Source organism: Saccopteryx leptura, chromosome 2 (assembly GCF_036850995.1).
Source record: "Saccopteryx leptura isolate mSacLep1 chromosome 2, mSacLep1_pri_phased_curated, whole genome shotgun sequence".
NCBI lineage: Eukaryota > Metazoa > Chordata > Mammalia > Chiroptera > Emballonuridae > Saccopteryx > Saccopteryx leptura.
Window position 1 is genome coordinate 117661996 of NC_089504.1, and position 24992 is coordinate 117686987.

The window sequence follows — 24992 nt, forward strand, 5'->3', positions numbered from 1 at the left end:
TAAAAGATTCATTCACATATCCTCCTATTTAACCTTAATAGATACTCTTGGAGATGAATAAGAGGCAGCTCTATTTTATAAATGAAGAAATTAAAATTTAAAGAGAAAAAAAATAGTCCACCTGAGTCACAAAGCAGATCAAGCAGAAGCAGAAGTTCATCCTTAGCCCAGACCCATACCTCCAAGGCTTCCTGAGCACTGTCACTGAAGGAAAAGCTGGGTGGCTCTAGGCTGGGTCTCAGCTTCCTCATCTGAAAAATGAGAACAATAATAATACTGTATCTACCTCACACTATTGATAAATGTAAAGCACTTAAAGGGTCTGGCTTACAATAAGCTTTCAATAAATGTGAGTCATTATTAGCTTACTTTAGCGATTAATTAGCTCAACAAGTACAACCTACACATGAACCACACACCCGTGTAGCATGTTTTTGTGCATTTGAAGAGGTGTCCAAACTGGAAATCTGAGCATGAGCCTAGATCCTCCTCCTCCCACAGCCCAGAGTTCAATCAGGTGAACTTTTAACCAGTGCTTTTCACCCTTACTTTTCATTATTGTCTCCAGAAAAAAAAACACACCTTTTTAGACATATTTTCCCTAATTGCATCCCCTCCCATAAAAGTTTAAAACCATAACATATCTATTTATAGACTGTAGCCCTTCTGAGGGCCACAAAGCACTGAAATAGCTAAGATTTTTTACACCATCCCCCCAGAACCAATTTTGGCCCCTGTGGGCCTATATCCCGTCACTGAAAACCCATATACTAACCTTCTTCCCAAATCTCTCCCAGTTCCATTCCCCTTTTCTCTAGCCTGGTGCAGGGCCTTGTCCTCACAATGTCTCCTCTGAATCACTCAGCAGCTTCCTGACTGGGCCTGGGCCCCGTTTCAATCAGCTCCCCATCCATACGCCACCACAGTGAGTTTTCTTAATGCAAGTTAGTTCATGTTAACTCCTTTCTCAATATCCATCAGCTGTACTCCATTATCTATTGGACCTTCACATGGCACTCAAGGCCCCTACTGGGCAGTCTTGGGCCTGAATCCCCAGCCTCAGCTGCTGTCACCTCACCCCACCATGCACACAGCACCTCCATGCCTTGGCACTTTCTGTTACCTCCTCCTAGCATGCCTTCGCAATAGTGTCTTAGCACAGGCCAAGTAGGGCCATGATTGTTCCTTTCACGGACTTCTCTCTGTCATATTCTTCAGTCACATCGAATGATAATAAGGACAACTAACATTCAGCGGATGTTCAATATATGCCAGACTCTGTTGTAAGCACTTCAAAATGTATCATCTCATTTATTTGGGGCACCTTTGAAGACAGGGATTATATCTTACTAATTTCTGCGCCTGTATAACTTCCAGCACAAAGTTAACATTAAATAAATGCCTGCAGACAGCAAAGTTTTGAAGCTGACATATTGTGCTCTTTCCGCTGACTTACCCGGTCCGTCCTCCCACTTCCTACAATGGTTTATGTTGTCTACCCTGATAATAAGAAGTGAGGGGGATGAGATATGATTATTCCACCAAAGGTTTTAACAGTTCCTTTGAAATACACTCTGATTAAGTGAAAAAAGTTTCTAAGTGTGGTGAGGGGATCTAATCTACTATCCAGAACACTTACATTTTTATAAATATAGTCTACTTGAAGGATACAAATTTATTTTTAAATCACACAGATAAAGGCTTAGTCACCTGCAGTCTAACTGCTTAGGAAAAACAATAAAGAGAAAAGATTTAGAATTGTAATATTTAAAAACACACAAAGAGGAGACATTGAAAAAATTGGGTTATATAATAATCTAGTGAAACACTTTGAAATAGAATACTCATAGAAAGATAAACAGAAAAAAAAAAAAACAGCCGAGTGGAAAACAGTCTTCCTAGTTCCTTAGGAGTCATTTGGAGGTCATTTAAGTCCACTGCTCTCCACCCCAACCTCTGCTAATTGAAATAGCAACTAGCCTTGGTAATGATTTGAAAAGACCACACCATGTTGATTCAAAAAGTTTTACTCTCTGAAGGAAAAAAATATATATACTTTTGCACACACACACCTAGTCTTCTGAATTTTATTCTTCATTTGGCATCACATAAAACATTCTGTATTTAAGTGTTATCATCAAGTAAATAACTTTCTGAAAATGACTTGAGTTTGGAAAAGAGGGACCTTCATAAACAGAATTTCCTATGGTAAAAATTCAAAAAGTGCCTTTCACTATTCTTTATTTTAAACCATGATTATCTCGGGACAATAAAATTATGAGTGATTTCTATTTTCTTGATACCTTTCTAGAGCCTTTTAAATAAAAAAACATAAATATGTGTTGTTTTTAGATTCAGAAAAAAAAGAACTATTTCACTTAAAAAAATTTTGTTAAACTAATAACAAACATTTGTTATTAATTTACAAGTCACATTCATGTGTGGCAGCTAGCTTCCCATTTACGATAACAAACATTTTTTAAACCATTACATCTGACAAATGCTATAAGGCCCCCAAATAATTTGACACACCTCCCATGGAAATAGGAGGACTCCTTCTCCTCTCTTTGAATCTGAGCCTTGGGATAGTTCAACCAAAAGAATACAGCAAAAGGTAACATAATGCCAGTGTCCAGACTAGACCATAAGAAACTGGTAGCTTCCACTTCCTGCCACATTAAGCCCAACCACTGTGAAGAATCCCCAGCCACAAGCAGAAAGGCCTTGATAGACAGCAACCAACGAGCAGTTACCACAAACGTGAGTGACCTTTCTAGGAAACAGATCCTCCGGCTCCGATTAGTTTAGCCACCTGAACTGACACCAGCTAGAGCAGAAATGAGCTGTCTCTGCTGAGGCCTACCCAAACTGCACATGCATGAGTAAAATAAATGATTGTTATTTGAAGCCACTAAGTTGTGCAGTAGCTTGTCATACAAGATAACCAAATACCATATTACATTTTATTTATTTGCCATTACCTTTCCCCAAGCACAATTTAAACTCTTTGTGAGTACAACTTTGTTTTTACATTCCTCTTTATAGTCAATCCCTCATTCACTCAATAAACATGTGAAGACTAACATGTTTCTAGCACTACGCTAAACAGCTTCCATGGGTACAAAGATAAAAAGTCTCTGCCTTAGAGAAGATTACAGTCTAGTTACAGAGACAAATAGACAATGACAACCATAAACTCAGAGCCTTAGCAAAATAGCCAGCAATGGTAGATAATCAATAAATGTTAGCTAAATGAACAAATGAATGAGGTTCTCAGAACTACTTTGGGAACTATGTACATCACTGTCTTACAGATGAGGTACTTCAATTACCAACATATTACTTCTCAGCTCTAAGTTCACCCTCTTCCCCTACTTTGTGATACTGGGGCTAGACTCTGTAAACATTTTTTGCCAGATGGTTCAGTGTTAGCTTCATCAATAGAGGGATACTGCAAAGCCATAGCAGATGAGGCAGGTTTTCATTCTGGTCTGGGTGCTTTAAGCCCTCTAAAGTAGACAAACACAGCCAGTGGCATTTGGAAAAACCGGATGGCGCTTGCTCTCCAGGGAATTTCTCTGCCACTCAGCGGAAAGCTTGCTGAGGATCAGCTTGGGTCCATCTGCATTTCCAACTACATTTCTCAATCAGGTTGGCTACTCTTACAGACCAGCTCAAGACTGAAACTTCTGGCAAGTTTACCGGCCACCAGCAGGCTGCATATTGATGAGGCAGTCACTTCATATCCCAGGTTTGAAAACCCGAGTTCACTGGCTGGAGCTCACTGGCTGGAGCACAGGCTCATCCAACTTGAACATGGGATCATATATATGATCCCATGGTTGCTGGCTTGAGCCCAAATGTCACTGGCTTGAGCAAGGGGTCACTGGCTTAGCTTGAGACCCCGGTCAAGGCACATATGAAAAGCAATCAATGAACAACTAAAGTGAAGCAACTACGAGTTGATGCTTCTCATTTCTCTCCTCCCCCTCTCTCTCCCTTCCTGTCTCTCTCTCTCTAAAAAAGACAGAGAATCCAAATAAAATCATAAATGAAAAGGGAAAAGTAACAAATTACACCAAAGAAATACAAAGCATTGTAAGAAAACACTACAAACAACTCTATACCAACAAATTGGCCAATCTAGATGACATGGATAAATTCCTAGAAACATACAATCTTCCAAAAATAAATCAGGAAGAATCAGAGAATCTGAATAAACAGATTACATCCAGTGAAATTGAAGCAGTAGTTAAAAAAACACCCAACAAACCAAAGTCCTGTACTGGATGGCTTTACCAGTGAATTTTACCAAACACTCAAAGAAAAATTAACACCTATCCTTCTCAAACTATTCCAAAAAATTCAAGAGGAGGGAAGACTCCCAAGTTCATTTTACAAGGCCAGTATTATCCTAATTACAAAAAAAAGATAATGACATTACAAAGAAAAAATATATAGGCCAATATTCCTGATGAATATAGATGCTAAAATCCTCAAAAAAATATTAGCAAACAAGATCCAGCAATACATTCAAATGGTCATACACCATGATTAAGTGGGATTTATTCCAGGGATACAAGGTTAGTACAACATCCACAAATCAATAAATGTGATAACCACATTAAAAAAATGAAGAATAAAAACCAGATGGTAATATCAATAGATGTAAAAAAAAAAGCATTTGATAAAATCCAGAAGCCATTTAAGTTAAAAACTCTCAGCAAAGTGGGAATAGAGAAAATATACATCAACATACTAAAGGCCATAGATGACAAACCCATAGCCAACATCATACTCAATGGGAAAAAACTATAAGAGTTTCCCTTAATATCAGGCACAAGACAGGGATGCCCACTATCACTACTCTTATTCAATATAGTACTTGAAGTCCTAGCCACAGCAATGAGACAAGAAGAAGAAACAAAAGTATCCAAATTGGAAAGAAGGAAGTAAAACTGTCATGATTTGAAGACAACAAGATACTGCATATAGAAAACCCTAAAGATTCCACCAAAAAACTACTAGAACTGATAAATTCAGTAAATTAGCAAAATAAATATCCAGAAATCAGTTGCATTTTTATACACCAATAATGATCTATCAGAAAAGAAAACAGTATTGTTAACAAATGCTTCAGAGAGAAAAATACCTAGGAATAAATTTAACCAAGAGTAAAAGATCTGTACTCAGAAAATTATAAAACACTAAATAAAGAAACTGAAGAAGATACAAACAAGTAGAAGTATATATCATGTTCATAGATAAGAAAAACTAACATCATTATAATGTCCATATTACTCAAAGCAATATAGTTCAACAAAATTCCTATCAAGATACCAATGGTGGATTTCACAGAACAAGATCAAATATTCCAAAAATATGGTCACCACAAAAGACCTCGAATAGCCATAGCAATTTTGAGAAAGAACAAAGTTGGAAGAATCATGCTACCTCATATCAAACTATACTACAAGGTCATAGTAATCAAAACAGCATGGTACTAGCATAAAAACAGAGATATAGATCAATGGAACAGAATAGAGAGCCCAGAAATAAACCCATGCCTATAAGGTCAGTTTATATTTGACAAAAGAGGCAAGAACATACAATGGGGTAAAGACAGCCTATTCAATAAATGGTGTGGAGAAAATTGGACAAATACATACAAAAAAATAAAACTAGACCTTCTTACACCATATACAAGAATAAACTCAAAATGAATTAAAGACTTTAAAATTAGACTCATCACCATAAAAGTCCTAGAAAAAAACACAGGCAGCAAAATCTTGGACATTTCCATAGCAATATTTTTTCTGATTATTTCCTTGGGCAAGAAAAACAAAAGAAAAAATAAATGGGGCCCTGGCCGGTTGGCTCAGTGGTAGAGCATGGGCCTGGCGTGCAGAAGTCCCGGGTTCGATTCCCGGCCAGGGCACAGAGGAGAGGCGCCCATCTGTTTCTCCACCCCTCCCCCTCTCCTTCCTCTCTGTCTCTCTCTTCCCCTCCCGCAGCCGAGGCTCCATTGGAGCAAAGATGGCCCAGGCACTGGGGATGGCTCCATGGCCTCTGCCTCAGGCGCTAGAGTGGCTCTGGTCACAACAGAGCGACACCCCAGATGGGTAGAGTGTCACCCCCTGGTGGGCGTGCCGGGTGGATCCTGGTCGGGCGCTTGCGGGAGTCTGTCTGACTGCCTCCCCATTTCCAGCTTCGGAAAAATACAAAAATAAATAAATAAATAAATAAATAAATAGGACTATATCAAACTAAAAAGTTTTTGCACAGCAAAGGAAATAATCAACAAATGAAAGACAACCCACTGAATGGGAAAACATTTGCCAATACATCTGAGAAGGGATTAATATCCAAAGTTTATAAAGAACAGGTAAAATTCAACACTCAAAAAATAAACAATCCAATTAAAAAATAGGCAGAGGACCTGAAAAGACACTTTCTAAACAGGATACATAGAGGATCAATAGACACATGAAAGATGCTCAACATCACTAACCATCAGACAAATGCAAATTAAAACCACAATGAGATACCACCTCACACCTTTCAGAACGGCTCTCATCAATAAATCAACAAATAAGTGTGTGGCGAGGATGCGGAGAAAAGGGAACCCTCTTGCACTGTTGGTAGGGATGTAGATTGGCACAGCCACTGCAGAAAACAGTATGGCGTTATCTCAAAAAATTAAGAATGGAACTGCCTTTTGACCCCACAATTCCACTTCTAGCAATACATCCTATGAATCCTGAAACACTAATTGAAAATATATGCACCCCTATGTTCATTGCAGTGTTATTTACAATAGGCAAGATCTGGAAACAGCTCAAGTATCCATCAGTATATAAATAGATAAAAAAACTGTGGTACATTCACACAATAGAATACTATGTGGCCATAACAAAGGAAATCTTCATTTTTGGATAGAATAGATGGACCTGGGAAGCACTATGCTAAGCGAAATAATCCAGTCAGAGAAAGACAAGTACCATATAATTTCACTCATGTTGAATCTAATGAATAAAATGAACTAACACCAAAACAGAGGCAGACTCATACATAGAAAGCATGCTGACAACTGCCGGGGGTGGGGGTAGGTGCTATCATAGTGGGGGTGGAGGGATTGAGCAAAAAAAAAAAAAAAGACAAATAAAGAAAAAACTCATGGACAAGGACAACAGTATGGTGACTGCAGGTGGTGAGGGATGGCAGTTGGAGGAGTGTATGGGGCAGGGGTCGGGAACCTATGGCTCGTGAGCCAGACGTGGCTCTTTCGATGGCTGCATCTGGCTCGCAGACAAATCTTAATAAAAATAAATAAATAACGTTAAAAATATAAAACATTCTCATGTATTACAATGCATTCATTTCCTACCGCTCATGTTCATGGTTGCGGGTGGCTGGAGCCAATCACAGCTGTCCTTTGGGACAACACCAAATTTTTATTGGATAATGCGTAACGTACACAGTCGTTGTGTGGCTCTCACGGAATTACATTTTAAAATATGTGGCGTTCATGGCTCTCTCAGCCAAAAAGGTTCCCGACCCCTGTTATGGGGGATAAATGGTAATGAACCAAAACATGACTTGGGAGGCTGGAACACAAAACAGTATACAGAGAAGTATTGTGGAATTGGACACTGCAAACTGGATTAACTATGTTCACCTGTGTCATTCCAATAAATTCAATTAAAAAAAAAAATGAAAAAAAGAGCTAGCCAGGTAACAGTTGGTCAGAGCATCATCCTGCAGGTTCGATCCTGGTCAGGGCACATACAAGAATCAACCAATGAATGCACAAATAAGTGGAACAAAAAAGGTTCTCTCACTCTCCCACTCTCTCTATCATGTGCATACATGCTCTTTCTCTCCCCATTCCTCTCTAAAATGAATTTTAAATAACTTTATTTGTTTAAGATTCTACTTATTCATTTTAAAGAGAAGAGAGAGAGAAGAGGGGGAGGAGCAGGAAACATCAACTCATATATGTGTCTTGACCAGGGAAGCCAGGGTTTCAAACCAGCGACCTCAGCATTCCAGGTCGGCACTTTATCCACTGCGCCACCACAGGTTGAGCTAAATAATTTTTTTTTAAATGAAAAAAATTGAAAGGAAGGAGATATGTTTAGAGACTCCATGAACAAAAAGTGCCATATCAATCTCATTCAAAATCTTTATTTTGTCTAATCAGATTTCTTAGAAAATATTTCTTATCTTCTTTGATATTTTATCTCCCATTTGGTAAACTGTTTTAAAAAAAATGCAATGGACATGTTTGCTAAATGTGAGAGCCAAGGCCAGAATGGGTCAGAAAATAAAGAAGCTATAGTAAGTTCAGGTGACTCCAATCATAACAAAGAACTGGTATTAGGGATTAGGGTAGCCTAATGGTTATCACCATGGACTGAATGACCAGACTATCCATGTTCAAATCTCAGCTCTGCTGCTATCCAAGTTGTGTCACTTTGGCAATTTAGCTAATACCTTACTTTGTAAAATGCAAATGATAATAAAAGTACCTACCTTAAGGGCCTATAAGGATAAAGTGAGTTTATGTATACATGGAGAGCCTTTACCTACAATGCACTCCAAGTTCTCTAACTTCTCTACTTTAACATTCTCAATCCTTTTTTCCCAATGTCTTTTCATTTTGGAAAGGTTTGAGAATACCTATCTTATCCCAAAACTGTCTTCTTGTTCTTTTCCTCCACCTCTGGCCTTCACCCTGGGCTTTGCTGTATTAAGACGCAGAACATTCCGCTTCCTAAAAGAGCTACCAGTCCTTTCCAGGCCCGCCGCACGGAACCTGTTCAATAAAACAAGAATGGTGGTGATATATGTAGTATAACAAACATCTCTTAATCAGCTTTCACCTCTTCCTTTTGGAACTGTCCCTTCCCCATTCCAAGTGACTTTGTCCGAATGGAAGGACTCATGACTGAACATAGCCAATCAGACTGACTCTTGAGAGAAGACAGTGGGCGAACTCAGCTGGAGATGATCACTGATGGCCAGGCAAGCCAGAGTTGCCGCATTCCTGCCTTTCTGAGCCCTAAAATTTTAGGGATTCTTTCAAAGTTGTATACATTAGAAAAAACTCTATTTTTGCTCCCATTAGCAAGAAGTCTACTGCTTGAACCAAAGAGCCAAAATACATGCGAGTAGGCTGACTTACATTCCTTAGTTTCTATGTCTGTAAAGGGGTGCGGGGCTCTCAGGTGTCTCCAGCTCTGACCTTCTACAGCTCTGACAAGAAGACAAGTCCCTATGCTCTGCCTGCTCTGAGAGTCTCCGTAAGAGCTTCCCCATCACCATTCAGCAGCCATACACCTTACTTACAAATGGTGGGACTGAGAGATGTTTCTGAAGCTTTATATTTAGGTTATAAAACCACAAGCCTCCCATTTGCCACTTACTACGTCTCAGCAGTATTATTTTGGTAACAGCGTCGCCAGCCTCCCGGCTACGGTGCTGAGCATAAATAGAACATGAACATTTCCAGGAATTGTCAACTTGGCACTTCTTATAAGGAGTTAAGATTTCTTTTATAATGTTAACAAAAATAAAGCCTAGGACAAAAACCTGCCCTAAACTTCTTCTGGAGGTTACATTTCCATCTCAATTAAAATTTACTGTTTGGAAAAGTACAATGTACTTTTTTTTCCCCTCTGGGGGGAAAAGTCCTCCAAAGAATCACATATTCCTTACTGCTCAAACTAAGGAACAAGTATAAACACAACTGCCTATTAAAATTAAGTAAAGGCAAACATTCCTGCAGCTAGCTACAACAGCAGTCTGCAAGCCTGAACTATACCCATAAGGAGAGAGCTACCTTGCTCAGTGTACGGTTAAACTCTGAGGCTGCACCACCAGAAAAGCTGGTTATTGGAACTGCAGGCACTCGATAGCAGGATTTAAGAGCTGCAAAAGTGGGACCTGATTCCAGTACCAGGACAGCCAAAACACGGTCTCCTCATCACAGCCAAGACAACTTAGCCTATTTTTACTCTCAAGGAAGGATGGGAGCAATCTGGGGGCTCTACTCCTTGACCCCACATGGCCTCACATTAGACCTTACCAGCCAAAAAAGTGGCTAATGTGAGAGATGAGGGAGAAAAAGAGACCAACCAGGAATTAGTCTTCTGGCAATAGGCAGGAAAGAGAAAGACAGAACAGCTCGTGATGCTCCCTGTCTTGGAGGGACTGGATCAGGGGGCGAGGGGAAAAAAGAATGGGGCTGGTAAACGCGGGCTCTGGAGCTGCCACAGGCCATCAGAATCAAGAAGGAGAGAAAAGTAAATTTTGAGAATGTGTTTTTCTAGTCTGTGAATTAGGAGACTTTGAAGTCTGAATGCCTGGATTCCAAATTTGGCTCTACCATGTTGTACGACCTTGAGCAAGTGACTTAACATCCCTGTGCCTCCATTTTCTTATCTGTGCAATAAGGGTAATAATACCACCTGCCTTACCAAGTCACTGTCAAGGCTAAATAAATTAATAAATGCCAAGGACCTGGAACAAGCGCCTGCCTGGCACAGAGTAAGCCCCCAATAAGTATTATGATTATTATTTTATTTATTGACATTAGTTAAGGTTCTTTGTGAGACACAGAAAAGACTAAAATTCATTTTGAAGTACAAATTGATTGTCCGACCACCCCTCAGACATACAGACAAGCCAGTCCCAGTCTTGTGACTGGCCATTGTCTCCTCCTCTTTTCACTCTACCTGGTAGGCAGGCAAGGAGAGTGAAAAGGAGGACAGTTTTAATTATAAAACAGTACAAAGAGGCAATGGAAATAATTCCCCCAAATCCAAATTCACCAGCTAATTCAAGTCCTCCAATCAAATTTATTCTGCGTACATCTAGTCTACATATTCCCATTGAGTTCTAATGAGTTTTAAGATTGGTCTTAGAGTGACAGCTGTATGGGGTGTAAGATTCAGGACCATTCTTAAGCAACAATGTTCAAGAAATTCAGAAAATTGAAGCCATCTGTGATCACAGATTTAAAATAAATAAAACTACATCTCCATTCCTATCACCCTTCCACATCCTTCCCTGCAAAATTAAGAACAGCTCTTCAAGCAAGCACACAGGTTTAGGAGTCCCAGGCTTGAGGAGCAGTAAGTGAGAAAGGAGCCAAGTGCCTCATCAGCTGGTCAGAAAACAAGATGCTCAACCCGGCTTTACTTTAAAATAACCTAGTAGGGTGCATATGCATATGTGTGTGTGTGTGTGTGTGTGTGTGTGTGTGTGTGTGTGTGTGTGTGTATGTGTGTGTCTTTAATACCACTGCCCAGACCCCACCTCCTCAGATTTTGGCATAAATTGGCCTGGCAAAGTCTGGGAATCATTAGTTTTTTAAAAGCCAGAGTTGAAGCTAAATCAACCCTGATGGTCAATAAGGCAACTGACGTAGCCAAATGACCCATACAGCGCAGGAGGGAGAGCAAAAGTCACAGTGAAAATTTCTAAGAGAAAAGAACAATAAATCCACTTTTTAAAGAGAAATGGACACATCCCTGCAGGGGAGAGACCTGTCACATGGTTTGCTATTCCTAGAAAGAGCTGCAATTAGCTGCCAACAGATGCATTATTTCATCAGTCCCATAAACATTCAATAAAATTCTTCTGCTCTTCCTTATGTCGGCCTTGCAGGGGTGAGGGTGGGGGTTTTCTGAAGAAAACAGTACTGAACTATCAAAATTTCCTTTTAAATATTTAAAATTAGCATTAATAAAAATAAAATATTTTAGTAAAATCTTATCCCAAAATACTTCCAAAAACCCTTGAAAAATGTCCTCTTAAAGTGAAAAAAAAAAGCATTAGTACCATTTTTTACAAAGCTAATTTCAACTATTAACACTATAGCATAATACAATTCCATTTCAAACCCACTGAGGAGCACAACAGAAAAAGTCCTAAATCAAAAGTCAGGAGGCCTGGACTCCAGTCCTGGCAGCAAATAACTAGCTATGTGATCATGGCTAAGTGTTGACTTCATCTCCTAGGACTTGAGTTTTCTCAGAAAAATTAGATGATCTGTAAGTCCCTCCCAATCTATAAGTCTGGAATACCAGGATATGTCTTCATCTTGCTGAGTTTGTTAAACTAGCAAATTAATGTGTTTAGAATTTAGACAACCTAAAATTAAGTCACTCTGGCAATTCTACTAATAAATTTAACCAGTTCCCAGCCACTGTGCATACTCTGAATTAGCAAAAGAGTAAAAGTACCTTGAATACGTACTATCTTCAGTCTGAACTAGAGAGAGTCTTCCTTCCCCAACTATGCTCACAAGGCCACGGTTCCATCCCAAAGCTCCTGTCACTTTTTTTAAATGAAAAAATACATGAAAAGCATCCTCATGCTTTTGGCCATATCCTCATACCATTATTATTTTCTTAGTGTTTTTCTTTATGTTGACTCATTTTAATTTAAATAAAAGCAATTTTATTATTATTATTATTATTATTATTTTATTTATTTTTTACAGGAAAAGAGAGAAAGTCAGAGAGAGGGATAGACAGGGACGGAGAGAGATGAGAAGCATCAATCATCATCAGTTTTTTGTTGCGAGACCTTAGTTGTTCATTGATTGCTTTCTCATATGTGCCTTGACCACGGGCCTTCAGCAGACCAAGTAACCCCTTGCTCGAGCCAGCGACCTTGGGTCCAAGCTGGTGAGCTTTTGCTCAAACCAGATGAGCCTGCGCTTAAGCTGACAAGCTCAGGGTCTCGAACCTCGGTCCTCTGCAGCCCAGTCCGACGTTCTATCCACTGCGCCACCGCCTGGTCAGGCATTATTATTATTTTTTAGAGAGAGAGAGAAAGGAGGGGAAGGAGAGGAAGCATCAACTCACAGTTGCTTCCCATATGTGCCTTGACCCAGGCAAGCCCAGGATTTCAAACTGGCAACCTCAGTGTTCCAGGTCAAGGCTTGATCCACTGCACCACCACAGGTCAGGCAAAGCAATGTGTTTTTTAAAGGAACTTCCTAAGTAGAAAACAGTTTTATTTTCCACAAATGGAAAGAAAATGTTAAAAGAATACAAGAAAAAAAAGCAAAACAACTAAATTCTAGCTACATACTGTTGTCCACAGAAAGCTTTAAGCATGAGGACCTCTTTCTGTCTGTTAAAAAGAAAAACTGGCAAGTATCGAGTGAGATATTTCAGAAATACTATATTTGTATCAAATGGAAGCTTTCACCTGGTTATCAGTATTGAAACAGACAAAAAAAGGAAATAAATCTCTCCCCATATGATTCAATCTCATTCGATGTATCATCGAAAATCATTTTAAGAACCACCTAAGATCATGACTATGCATACCTCACATTTTGGGAGGGGCAACAATGAATGGTTGCCACTATGCCTATGCTAATGCCACTGCGATTCACCTCTCCACCTCTCCACCTCTCCACGAGGAAAGCTCTTATCCCAGATGGGCCTGGCTCCAGCTACACTGTCGCCGGGCTCCCACCATCTGAACCGCTCTTCCTCCTGTATCTACTCTGTCGTGGAATTTAGAACTGTGATGAGCACTCCCTTATCAGAAAAGCTTCCTCTGACTTCCCCCAATAATATATGCTGAACCCTTCCTCATCTCCACACAGGCTGTCTTTTCATAGCACCATCATCCCCTGATGTACCATCACATGCCGCTAATGACAGGGCTGCATTCTGAGAAGCGCGTTGATAGGTGATTTTGTCATTGCATGAACATCAGAGAGTACGCTTACACAAACCTAGAGGGTATAGCCTACCACACACCTATGCTGAAAGGATATCCCAGTCCAGTGTTTTTCGAGTATCAATCATACATCAAGGTGGTTAACTCTTACAGACAGGCACGAAATTTCTGGTGAACCAGCAATGGTCCGCAGACCAGCAATTGAAAAGCACTGGATAGCCTACTGTTCCCATGCTACAAGCCTGTACAGCATGTTATTATATAAATAACGTGAGATTTAATCAAGTACACAAGAAAATGATGTGATCAAGAGACATGGTAAACACGAGCCCTATGAGGCTGCTAACAATGCAATGGGGCACACTGCTGTGCAGTACAACCTTTTTTAAAAAATAGAAAGAGTACACTCTAAAAGAATGATAAAAATTACAGTATGATAAATACATCAACCAGTAGTGTAGTTCTTTATTATCAAGTAGTATGTACTGTATGTCACTGTGTGTGCTATACTTTTATAGAACAAGCAGCACAGTAGGTTTATAGCAGTGTCACCACCAACACCTGTGCAATCCATTGCTCTACAACATTATGACAGCTACAATATCACTAGGAAATAGGAATTTTTCAGTTCCTTTATAAACTTATGAAACCACCATTGTATATGTAGTCTGTCGTTGATAGAAAGGTTGTTATGTGGCTCGATTGTGTTATTTATTCACTTGCTGTCTTGACACCATCAGGCTGTAGAATATAGTGAGCTCAAAAGAGTAGAGGCTTTGTTTACTATATCCCCAGTACCTAATGCCTGACACGTGGTCAATACTCATTATTTGTTGACTGAGCAAATGAACCCACTCAGTTGACCTGAAGGTTCTCCTCCTTCACATGTCTCTATTACCTAGTACCTGGCACCTAGCTGGTCCTCAGGAAGATACGATAATCATGCCGGGGATACACAAAAATCTGGGCTCTCTGTAGACTCTGCCCACCACAGGAAGGGGTCTTGCTGTGGATGCTCTGCCACCATTCCCTCTCTAGTACACAGAACACCACGAAGTGAACTCCATTCAGCCACACCGGGAGTGCCTGGATAAACCACAAGCTAGCTAAACTGAGATCAACACTGAACTTATGTGCAGAGTACGGTCAAGTCATGGTATGACTGGAAAATCCCAGGCTAGACATCTGTCTAATAAACCTATCACAATGCCTAAAATTTGCAATTATTTCTCAGTAACTTCAGATGCATCCAAATCTGCGTGGGAGAGCCAGAGTCCATCTCGAGCAGTGGCTGATGTGGTCAAGCAACGGCAGCTGTGAAGGGACAAGCTGAGCCCTGGAGCTGCTGAGTAGAGGGGAGAGGCCAGCCCTGCAACTTGCTCCAGTGAGGGCAGCCAAGGGGTCCAGGGCGTAAGGTCCACAGCAAGGACCAGCTCAAGCTCAGGCAAGGTTGAAGCAAATGTCAGCCCCAGGACAGCCACTCCAGCATTTAATGCTAACATAGGAGGCTCAGAGCTGTGTTCCAAGATATCCTTGCCAGTGGCTAAGAGAACGTGAAGCAGCAATCTAGTTTAGAAAGGAGGAATAAATAAATAACTCCCAAGCCTAAAGGAAGTCTCGGGTTAAAGGCAGGGTTGCCAGGCTGACTGTTAAATGAGAATCATGGCAGAGACCCAGTCCCACAGCCAAGGCCAATACAACAGAACAGGAAGTCCTGGGGCCCAAGAGTCACTCCTACCATCACTTCAGCTAAGTCCTACCAGCTAGTGAGACCAGAGGCTGCTCATAAACCTCCTTTCCAGATCCAGATTAGCTCCGGCACTGGAGTGAGCCTGTCAGTGCAGACAGAGCCCAGGAGTGGTGGGAAGGCAGGTTAGAGGCAGATGGGCAGGCACACGCTGCCTTCACCCAAATTCAGCATTATCCTCATCTACTAAATGACCTGACATGAGCCCGGAGAGGATTTCCAGCTGATCTAGTGTCTACTATGTGACCTTAGCCAGTAAGGGACACAATTGTCAACTGCTCCTTCTACAGCCAAGCTGATGAAGTCATTTTATTGCCAGAATTCCACTTTTAAAATATGAGAGTCCTTATAGGATGAGAAAAAACATAAAATCAGTTCTCCATTATCTATTTAAGAGTTTATTAACAGAAATAGGGAGACCAGTTATCTAGCAGATTATGAGAGAATCAAAAGTTTAAATCCAGAACATAAATAAAAAGAACTAGGCTCAATCACCAAATAAGGCCTTGAGGCAGCTCCAAATTCACAAATGAAACACAAAAATTCAACTGACAAAAAACAAAGGGAAAACCAAGAATCTGAGAAGACCAAAAACAAGAAAACTTTTTAACAAAATAAAATCAGCTCACTCTTGGAGAAAGATCTACCTCTTGGCCAAAGAGAAAACTGTTCCTCCCAAGAGGAGCTCACCAAATCTATACAAATCAATTAATAATTACAACCAAAGTTATTGTATATTGAATATATTATATATATATGCACCACATTTTCCTACAGTATAGTTCTTCAAAATGCCCTTACAGAAATTTAAATGGACTATTTAAAAGTTTATTAAAATTACTGAAAAAGCACTGAGGTCCTTGGGAAACAGGCCTCTGGGTCCAGTAACATTTTTTACAGGAACACTAAATTGAAGGCGCTTCAACTCTGATTTTAAAAAAAAAAAGTTTAATTAAGCCCCAATTTAGTTTTAGAAGTAATCTACTGCCATCAAATTAATTAATTTAAACACAGAGTTTAAGGTCTCAAACAAGGGAGGCTGTTAACTAACAACTCCCTTAAAACAATATTTCCTCTATCCCTTACATATACGTGTGTGTGTGTGTGTGTGTGTGTCTGAATAAATCTGAAGAAATGACAATGAGGTCACACCTCTATTAAAAACATACAACAGCCTTTACATCCCCCAAAATGATTAAAACATTAAAGTAAATATTCTGATAGAAACAGGCTTTCAGTTTTCATGTTTTATTGTTTCCAACTATGTGTTCTCAAGAGGAACCCTTAAGTCAAATACCAGGAAAAGACATTGGATACTCTAATATTTCTTTTAACATCTCCCCAGTTTTGTTATTTATTCTGCTTTCAATAAAATAGCACCAATGTCTTAGATACTTTAATTTGGCTTTGTTCATACACCTGAGTACTTAATTTGGTAAGGAAAATCCAACCTGAGAATTCCTGTGGTCTTCAAAGGCTAGCTATTTTCAATACTTCAAAAAGCATAAAATATACATTTGCCTGTAATTTTGTCATGCTAGGAAATGCAAATATTTTTTCTTTTTCCACTGGGGATTTTACTAGGCCTTCCTATGTTAACTAGTTATCTCATGCTGATCAGATATTCAGTTATATGTCATTAATATAGAAAAATTAATTATGAGTACTTAATAAATGTGGTCTGAAAAATCATTCAAAAGATGAGATTCATGAGGCAAAAACAATAAAACTGGTCTTATATTACTAGTGTTTGCTTTTTAACCAGATATACTGGTATATTTTAACAACAGCAATAACAAAGTCTAAGGACCACTGACTTGGAGAGGTTCTGACTATTACTGCTATCAAACACTCCAGAGAATGTTGATTTCCTAACTCTGTTAAAAATTTACAAGTCAACTTTCCATTTTTTTTTCAGTTCAGTTTTCTGCTTTTTTTTTATAAGGTGAGAGGAGGGTAGATAATGAGGTGGACCCCTGCATGCGCCCCAGCCAGGATCCACCCTGCAACCCCCTCTGGGGCCTAAGCTCCAGTACCAAGCTATTTTTAGTGCCTGAGGCTAATTTACGCTAATGTGGTAGGACCAGCTGAGCTATCCTCAGTGCCCTGGGCCACACTTGAACCCACTGAGCCACTGGCTGCAGGAGGGGAAGAGAGAGAGAAAGGAGAGTGTGTGTGGGGGGGAGCAGATGGTCACTTCTCATACGTGCTCTGACCGGGAATTGAACCCTGGACGTCTATACGTCGGGCCGACACTCTATCCACAGAGCCACCTGCCAAGGCCAGTTTTCTGCTTTTCAATTTTAGTATAACATCTAAATCATGGGAGCTGTTAAGGGGAACAAGTACTTCATATCACATCAATTTCCTGCCACAAGCCAGGTTAATGTCGTTAGGACTGTTCCTCTTTTGCATAGCTTTAACTGTCCTTAATATCCAAATGAGACCCTCCACAAATTACTATCCTTACAAAGTTAAACACTCTGAGTGTATGAAAAGGACCAAACTCAAAAGGATGACTTTAAATCAATAACCTTTAAAAACAAATCAAGCCAGCCTTCCAAACCATCCCTTTGGCCATGCAGGCCAGCCCAGGGAACAGGTGCATAGCGTGCCTTCCTAGAGGCTGTCTCCTCCTTCACGAACCTGACCTTTTCCAGCCAGCAGCTCTGGCACCCCATGAAGTGGTTATCAGAAGGCCTGATGCCTGCTTTCCCATCTGCACTTTCCAAATGGCTCCCAGTGCCAACGCTGAGATATGACCTGGCTCTCAGATGAGCACATACCTCCCAAGTGCCTTGCCAAGTTTCTCTGGAAGCATTTCCAAGTATATTCTCTGAGCTCCCTCCTCTCCCTCTCAATTATGGTTCATTCTTCCTTCCTTCCGGGCACTTCCTAATTCCATCTCCCCATCCCATCCCTGAAATGTCATGTCTTCTGTCCAAATTCCTTACCCACGTTCAGAAACTGCTGATCCCCTCCCAGCCTAAAACCCCAACTTCAAATCTAAAGGTCATAGTTCAACAATTTTGGAGCTGGTCTGAAGTGATCTTTTTGACGCCTACCTGAAGGCAGCTCAGTTATGGCTTCTTCTCTTGCCTTCTCCAGCTTCTCCCTTACCCAGGGAAATTCCTGTAGAGAATCTAGGAATGCGTCAAATGCTTTAGGACCTCTGGAAGGTAGGATATCCAGCAGCAGCATTGTTTTCCGGAGGCCAGTGGTTTGAGCTTTGATTTCTTGAACATGGTTCTCCGTCAAGATCCCTTCCTGGTAAAGATACTGAAGAACCAGTCCCTCCACCAGTACCTCTGCACCCAGCTCCAGGCGCAGGGAGCGAAGCACTTGCTTGTCTCTAGCCTCCATTTCCCCCTGGGAAGAGACAAAATTGTAGCTCAGACTACAGGAATACTGATGAGCCCCTAAAGATACTGCATGGTAAGCTCCGTAAGGAAAAGGACATCTTTGAACCTTAGCAGAGTGCCAGGCCATGGTGTTTAACACATGGCTGTTAAGCCAAGTCTAATTAATTCCGAATGTTTCCGGGCATAATGAACACCACTGAACATGAATCGTCTTTTCTGTTTTTGCTTGCACACAAGGGGGTCCTCGTTCTATAAAGGCATTTTTAAAAGAGTAGGTCAGAGACCCTGTTTAAAAGGCTACTTTTATCTGAGTACTACAAAGCGACATTTCATTTTAACATAGTCGAGAAGAACAGGGGTTTTACTGTGACCCCGCCCGCAGCAGCGGCGCCCCACCAGGGGAGACACCCCACCAGGGCAGACACCCCACCAGGGCAGGCACCGCAGACCCGCGTGCACGTCGTGCCCTTCCGAACCCGGGCATCGGCCGAGCCGGACCAGCAATGGGCGCGGGGGCCAGAAACCAGCAGGTACCAATAAATGTACGGATCTCGAACCCTAGAAGAAAAGGCTTATCCACCATCACCTTCAAGAAAAACACTTCAGTGTTTGTGTCCAGCCTACAGTAACCCTTATACCTGTAGTCAGATTACCCCTCCCGCACAGGACGCAGAGTCGCCGTCGCGGCACTGCCGGGACTACACATGCTCGGGACAGTCGAGGGGATCTTTTTTTTTTCTTTAAAAGAAAAATGCCCTGGTCAGAGCACGCAGGGTTGGAAGGCACACTGCCAAGCCCATTGCATTAGTGAGGGAGGTTGTGTAAATACGTGGCGGGGACCCCCCCAAAGTGGGCCGGGCCGCGACCCCCGCCCCGGCCCTCGGCGGTCGGACGGCGGGGGGGGAGCGTGGGCAGCCCTGGCGGCCGGCGCCCGTCCGGAGCCTGGCTCCGTTCCCGGCCTCACCAGCTGAAGCCCTGAGGCTTCTTAGGGGGAACCTGACCCGCTACAAAGAGGGTGCTGGGAACGACCTTCAGAGCGGACCGAGAGGAGAGCGGGGACTGGGCACCCCCACCGCCACCCAGACCGGCCAGGCTCGGGTCCCCGCCAGCGGGACAGGAGGGCGGGGGAGCCACCTCCGGCCCAGGCCCCGGGGCCGCAGACGCCGCTGCGTAGGGCCTTCGAGAAAAGATGGATACAGGGCATCTGGTTTCCTGTTACTTACGTCTGCAAACACGTATCTTAAAAAATAAATAAATAAAAACTGCAACTGGAATCCAGACTGTTAGGGAACCTGTACCATAAGCACCATCTTTATTGAAGGCGAAAACCGAGAACAGGAAGTGTTATCGCCATCTTTGTTGCGGGCAAACACAGGAAGTGCTGTAGCCATCTTTACTGGGGGCTCCAGTGTCGGGTTGAAGCCTTTTCCGCCATGTTTGCTGTGGGTAAACAATATAGTCACCTGGGGATGAAAAATAAGTAGCATCACTTAATGGGGTTATCTAAGGGGAAAAAAATTGAGTAATTGCATTTTTAGCACAGTAACCCCCAGCACGGCCTTGCACACAATTGAAATGATAGGTCTCAAAAGTCACTTTGTCAGCGAGGCCTTCCATGACCACTGTATTTAAAATTGCAACATCCATCTGCACTCCCATCCCTTTTTCCAACTTTATTTTTATCTGTAGCATATCACTATCTTACTAAAACTTCTACTTAATCATTTATTTATCATCCGTTTCCCTCTAGATAAAATGCAAGGTCATTTCTTTATATCACAAAGTTCCTGCCCACAAAGCATTTCGAGTTAATCAGTCAGAATTCAGTTACAGTAATCAGCTAGCTATTCTAGACAGAAGGAGATTTGTCACGGTGAATTGGGAACATTTACAATCATTGAAAGGCTGGAGAAGGTCTGGCATCCAAGCATAACTCCCTAAACAACACTGACAAACTGGTTCATGGCCACAATCAGAAACAGCAAGTCAGGAAGCCACAACCCCCACAGTTCCAATCTTCTCAGCACTGATGGACTGTGGCTGAACACTGGAATACTGCCGCAGAAAAACCAAGGTCTCCAGAGCTGTGTTTGCAAGTAGCATCAAGACAGAACCTGAACATTTCTGATGTATGCAATTGAAGAAACAATTTGTATGCATAACATTAGCAAGCAAGGGAATCTGAAACGTGTTTTGGAACTTTTCAGCTTCTGAAGCACAGCAAGATATGTTATTAAAACGGGGGAGGGGGGGATGATTTGCTGAGTTCACCAAATTTTTAATTTGGAAGCCAAGACAAATCCATGATCCCAATATAAAGAGATACAAGAATGTCAAATTTAGGGTTATTTCTCAAATTCCTTTATGAAATGAAACAGTCAATAAAAAGATTTATTGACTCACTTTTAAATTAATTGTACGGTATATACAGAAAGTTGTACATGCTGCTAAAAAATTAGTTTATAGCAACAAAAAACCTTAAATATCATTTTTCCCCATATTTTCACAACTAACACCTTTAGTGGAAGATGAAAATATCTTTTTAAGCAAATTAATGGTGAACAACTCTAAATCTCACTTCTCAAAACCTTCTAATTGTTACCAGTTTAAAGAATAATTATACTAATCTACCATTTTACTATACCAGTAGTGACAATATCAACTCTTGATACTGTTAAGTTCCAGGAACTCTCATCACTCTCTCCCTCTTCTTTTGTTTTGTAATTACTGCCTGTTCATAGGCAAGAGGTTTGATCTGTGTATGAACAGGTATTAGCAACATTCTCTGTCTTCATCCAGATAAAGTGCAGACATCATGAGATACTGCCTAGGTTACTGACTTTGAGGGGAGAAAAAAAAACATGTATTTTTCCAACTGCAAAGTAAACTTTGATAGTTTGTAAACATATAGTAAAGTTAAAACAAATAGCACAAAAACACTCACATAAAAACCACCTAGTGTAAAACACTTCTTGATGACTTGTATTAGTAAAGGCTTTAGATCTCCTCAGAACTAGGAGACATTGATGATGTCATCCAGGGGAAGGTGAAGAGCCAACAGTGAGTCCCATGAGAATTCACAGAACAGGAGAAAAGAAAATGAGAGTCAGCATGAGAAGAATTAGTGCAGGAGCAGTCCTTATGGTGAACAGCTTGAGAGAGTAACATTAAAGATCTGAATTAAGTTCATAAGGTGAAGCCCTTGACCATAAAAATCCTCCTCCTGTGGCAAATTTGGATAAGCATCCCTTGCTGCCTCCTACAAGACCAAGCTTACTCTCTGATTTATTAACCAAGTGCCATCAACCAGCCTGTTGGAGGACCACCATCCATGCTAGTACACAATGATACTTATGAGCAGCACACAAAGGTTCAGTTCTACTTATATAAATATCTAAAGCAAACAGGCCCCAAAGAACTTCACAATAGATCAGAATCACTATCACAGGTGATTACTCCCCACTCTGTCCAGTCCTTCCCCATAGGCTGGAACTGGACCCCGCACAGAAGATGAAACACTTGTTACCTAGTGGTAACTAACCCACTTTCAAGGAGGACAGGTATTTTCCTTTTATCTTTCCCCTATCAGGTTTACTTGCATCAAGATATACTCATTGCAAGTTTGCAAAATAAAGAGCCAAAAAACTAGAAGGACAAGTGTGGTATGTTTGTCTTTCAGTTTGGTCTTTAGCTTTCCAGCCTTAATAACAAAAACTAAAGGGGTTGGACATTTTTGGTTTTTATAGATGTGGAAATTAAGCCATGGAGAAAAACAGATTCATTTTAAGCATACTCAAAAAAGCTACAGAAATAGGTCATGAATTAAATCAAAAAAGATTTTCATAAATTGCAAAAAAATCAGTAGCATACAAACTGGGTACTCTATGATTTTATAATGAAATTAGAAATTTTAACAAAAAGATACCTTCCATAAATTTCATAAGCTTGGAAACTAGTACATCTTTTAAACTCTTCAGCAAAAGAAGAAAGAAAGAAAGAAAGAAAGAAAGAAAGAAAGAAAGAGAAAGAGAAGGGAAGGGGAGGGAGGGAGGGAAGGAAAGAAGGAAGGAAGGAAAAGAAAGGAAGGAAGGAAGGAAGGGATAGAGGAAGAGAGGGAGGGAGGAAAGAAATTAAGGGATATTTCAAAATGAATATGAAGCAATAAAAAAAGAAGCATTTAATATTTTTTATTAAACAAGAACATCAGAAAAGCAAACAAGTAAAAGAAGTTGTTCAATTATGCAAATGAGATGCAAAACCAACTTTTATTTCATTGATGAAAATGCACTATACAAAAGGCTGAAAGTACTGGAATATCTGCACATTCCCTGATCCCCTAATTTTTGTGAGCAGTGTATTTTAAGATCTGTATATTACCACCATATTTCTCTTTGGCCCCCATTTATGTATGCTAAAGAATGTGAGAAAGTAAAAAATTCCTATCAATTCATTTTTAAGTGGCTAATTTTATAAGGGTTATAAGTCCCATATATAAATATGGTAGTTATCTCTATTAGGTTTTGTTGTGAGTCATAAGTACCTGAAAAAGTACCTGAAATTTTAAGAATGTCCCTAGAACCTCCTTTTTTTCCTAACTGTACTTTTTTCCTAACTACTCTTATCTAGCCCATTTCATTAAATATTATCCCAAGGCCAAAAATCTTTCAGATGTTTAGCTCTGGCTTCATATATCCCTTGTCTACTTAACATCTCCACTTGGAGTTCAATAGGCAACTCAAACTTAATCTTTCCCAATGTGGCTTTCTGAGTCTTCTTACCTTCAACCTACTCCTACTCAGCTTGCCCCACTTGTGTATATGGGACCAACATCCCACTAAGCCAAAGACTGAAAAACATCCTTGACCCTTCTCTTTCCCTTGTACCTTCCACTCAATCCATCAATAAGTCCTATTGATTCTATCTCTATAACATCTCCTAACTCAGACATGTCTCTCCATCCTGACCACCACTACCTTCATCTAAATCACTATCATATCTTGCTGGGACTCCAGAACTTTGCCCTATTTTGTCATTCAGGTGACATCTTAAATGTCACTTACCTAGAGAAGCCTCCCCTGGACACCTGATTTAAAATTGCTCCCCACGTTCTATCACATCGCTTTGTTTCATTTTTTTCTTAGCATTTATCACTACCAGTTAATTTTCTTATTTATCTATTTGTTTGCTTCTTCCTTCATTGGGAAAGGGAGTAATTTCTGTCTCCCCATTAAAATGCATGTCCATAAAAGCAGGGACCTTTGCTGTCTTGTTGGCTGCTGTATTTCTAATATCTATAAGAGAGTCTGACATATAATCGGTGCTCAATAAATAGTTCTTTTTTATTTTATTTTAATTTATTGGGTGTACATAGATTCTAGTGTTCCTCCAAATGCCTCCCCCACTCCCAATAAATAGTTCTTGAATTAACAAGTCAATAAATCAATTAGTGAATTAGCCTAAAACACATTTGAACATGAAGAGTAAGCAGAATGCAGAACAACACAGGTTTTTAGTAAAGTAGCATATTCATTGAGACCCAATTTAAAGTATCCAGCTTTCCTCAACAGTTTTAATTCTAAATTAAAGACATGTCTAATGTTTTAAGACAAAAATTATTGAACATTTACTGCTTGCCAGGAACTGTGGACATTTTTTATACATATCATCTCATAGGTTTATTCAATCCTTGCACAGCTTTATGAAGTCAGTACAACTAGCAAAGGAGCAAAGCCAGGATTCAAATACAAGTCTTATCCCAAAATCCTAAGTCCTAACTACTGCTGTCTGGATAGTATGTTTCCTTTAGACTATTCAGTTTCCCCAGAAACATTCACCCAGGAAAGTAAGGTCTAGGCAGCTTGGCTTCAACTTAGCGCTCACAGCTCTTACCTAGTTGGTTGCAGTGCTAATGTTCACTTTGACAGCACATGGAGGTGAAGGGTTGGCTACACAAGGATATTCTTCCTATAACACACATCCCGTGAGCAGAGCGAGACATTATGCAAAACAGCATTTCTCAAGCTAGTTAATTATTAAATGTCTGTACCTTCTGCCAAACCTGTGCAATGATTATTATATGCTTTCTAAGATTCAGGTATCCAAAATTAGACATTTCTCTTACTGTACAGAAGGATTGGATTCTTGCACAGTCCATATAAGCTAGTACACATGAT

The 24992-nt window shown here is 40.5% G+C and overlaps 1 protein-coding gene across 2 annotated transcripts in view; it reads right to left on the minus strand.

Annotated features, from left to right (window-relative positions):
• The window catches only part of CRADD (CASP2 and RIPK1 domain containing adaptor with death domain), a 207898-nt gene extending 187698 nt beyond the window's left edge, over positions 1–20200 (minus strand). Inside the window, exons 1-2 of one of the 2 annotated variants that reach the window (XM_066368634.1) lie at positions 20043–20200; positions 18523–18826 (exon numbers count right to left, since the gene is read on the minus strand). In XM_066368634.1, coding sequence (XP_066224731.1) covers positions 18523–18820 — 298 coding nt within the window. In that variant the 5' untranslated portion in view covers positions 18821–18826; positions 20043–20200. Of the gene's footprint in view, positions 1–18522; positions 18827–19457; positions 19555–20042 lie in introns of those variants that run through there. The other variant, XM_066368635.1, reaches the window with a different exon arrangement.
• Between the last annotated feature and the right edge of the window lie 4792 nt (positions 20201–24992).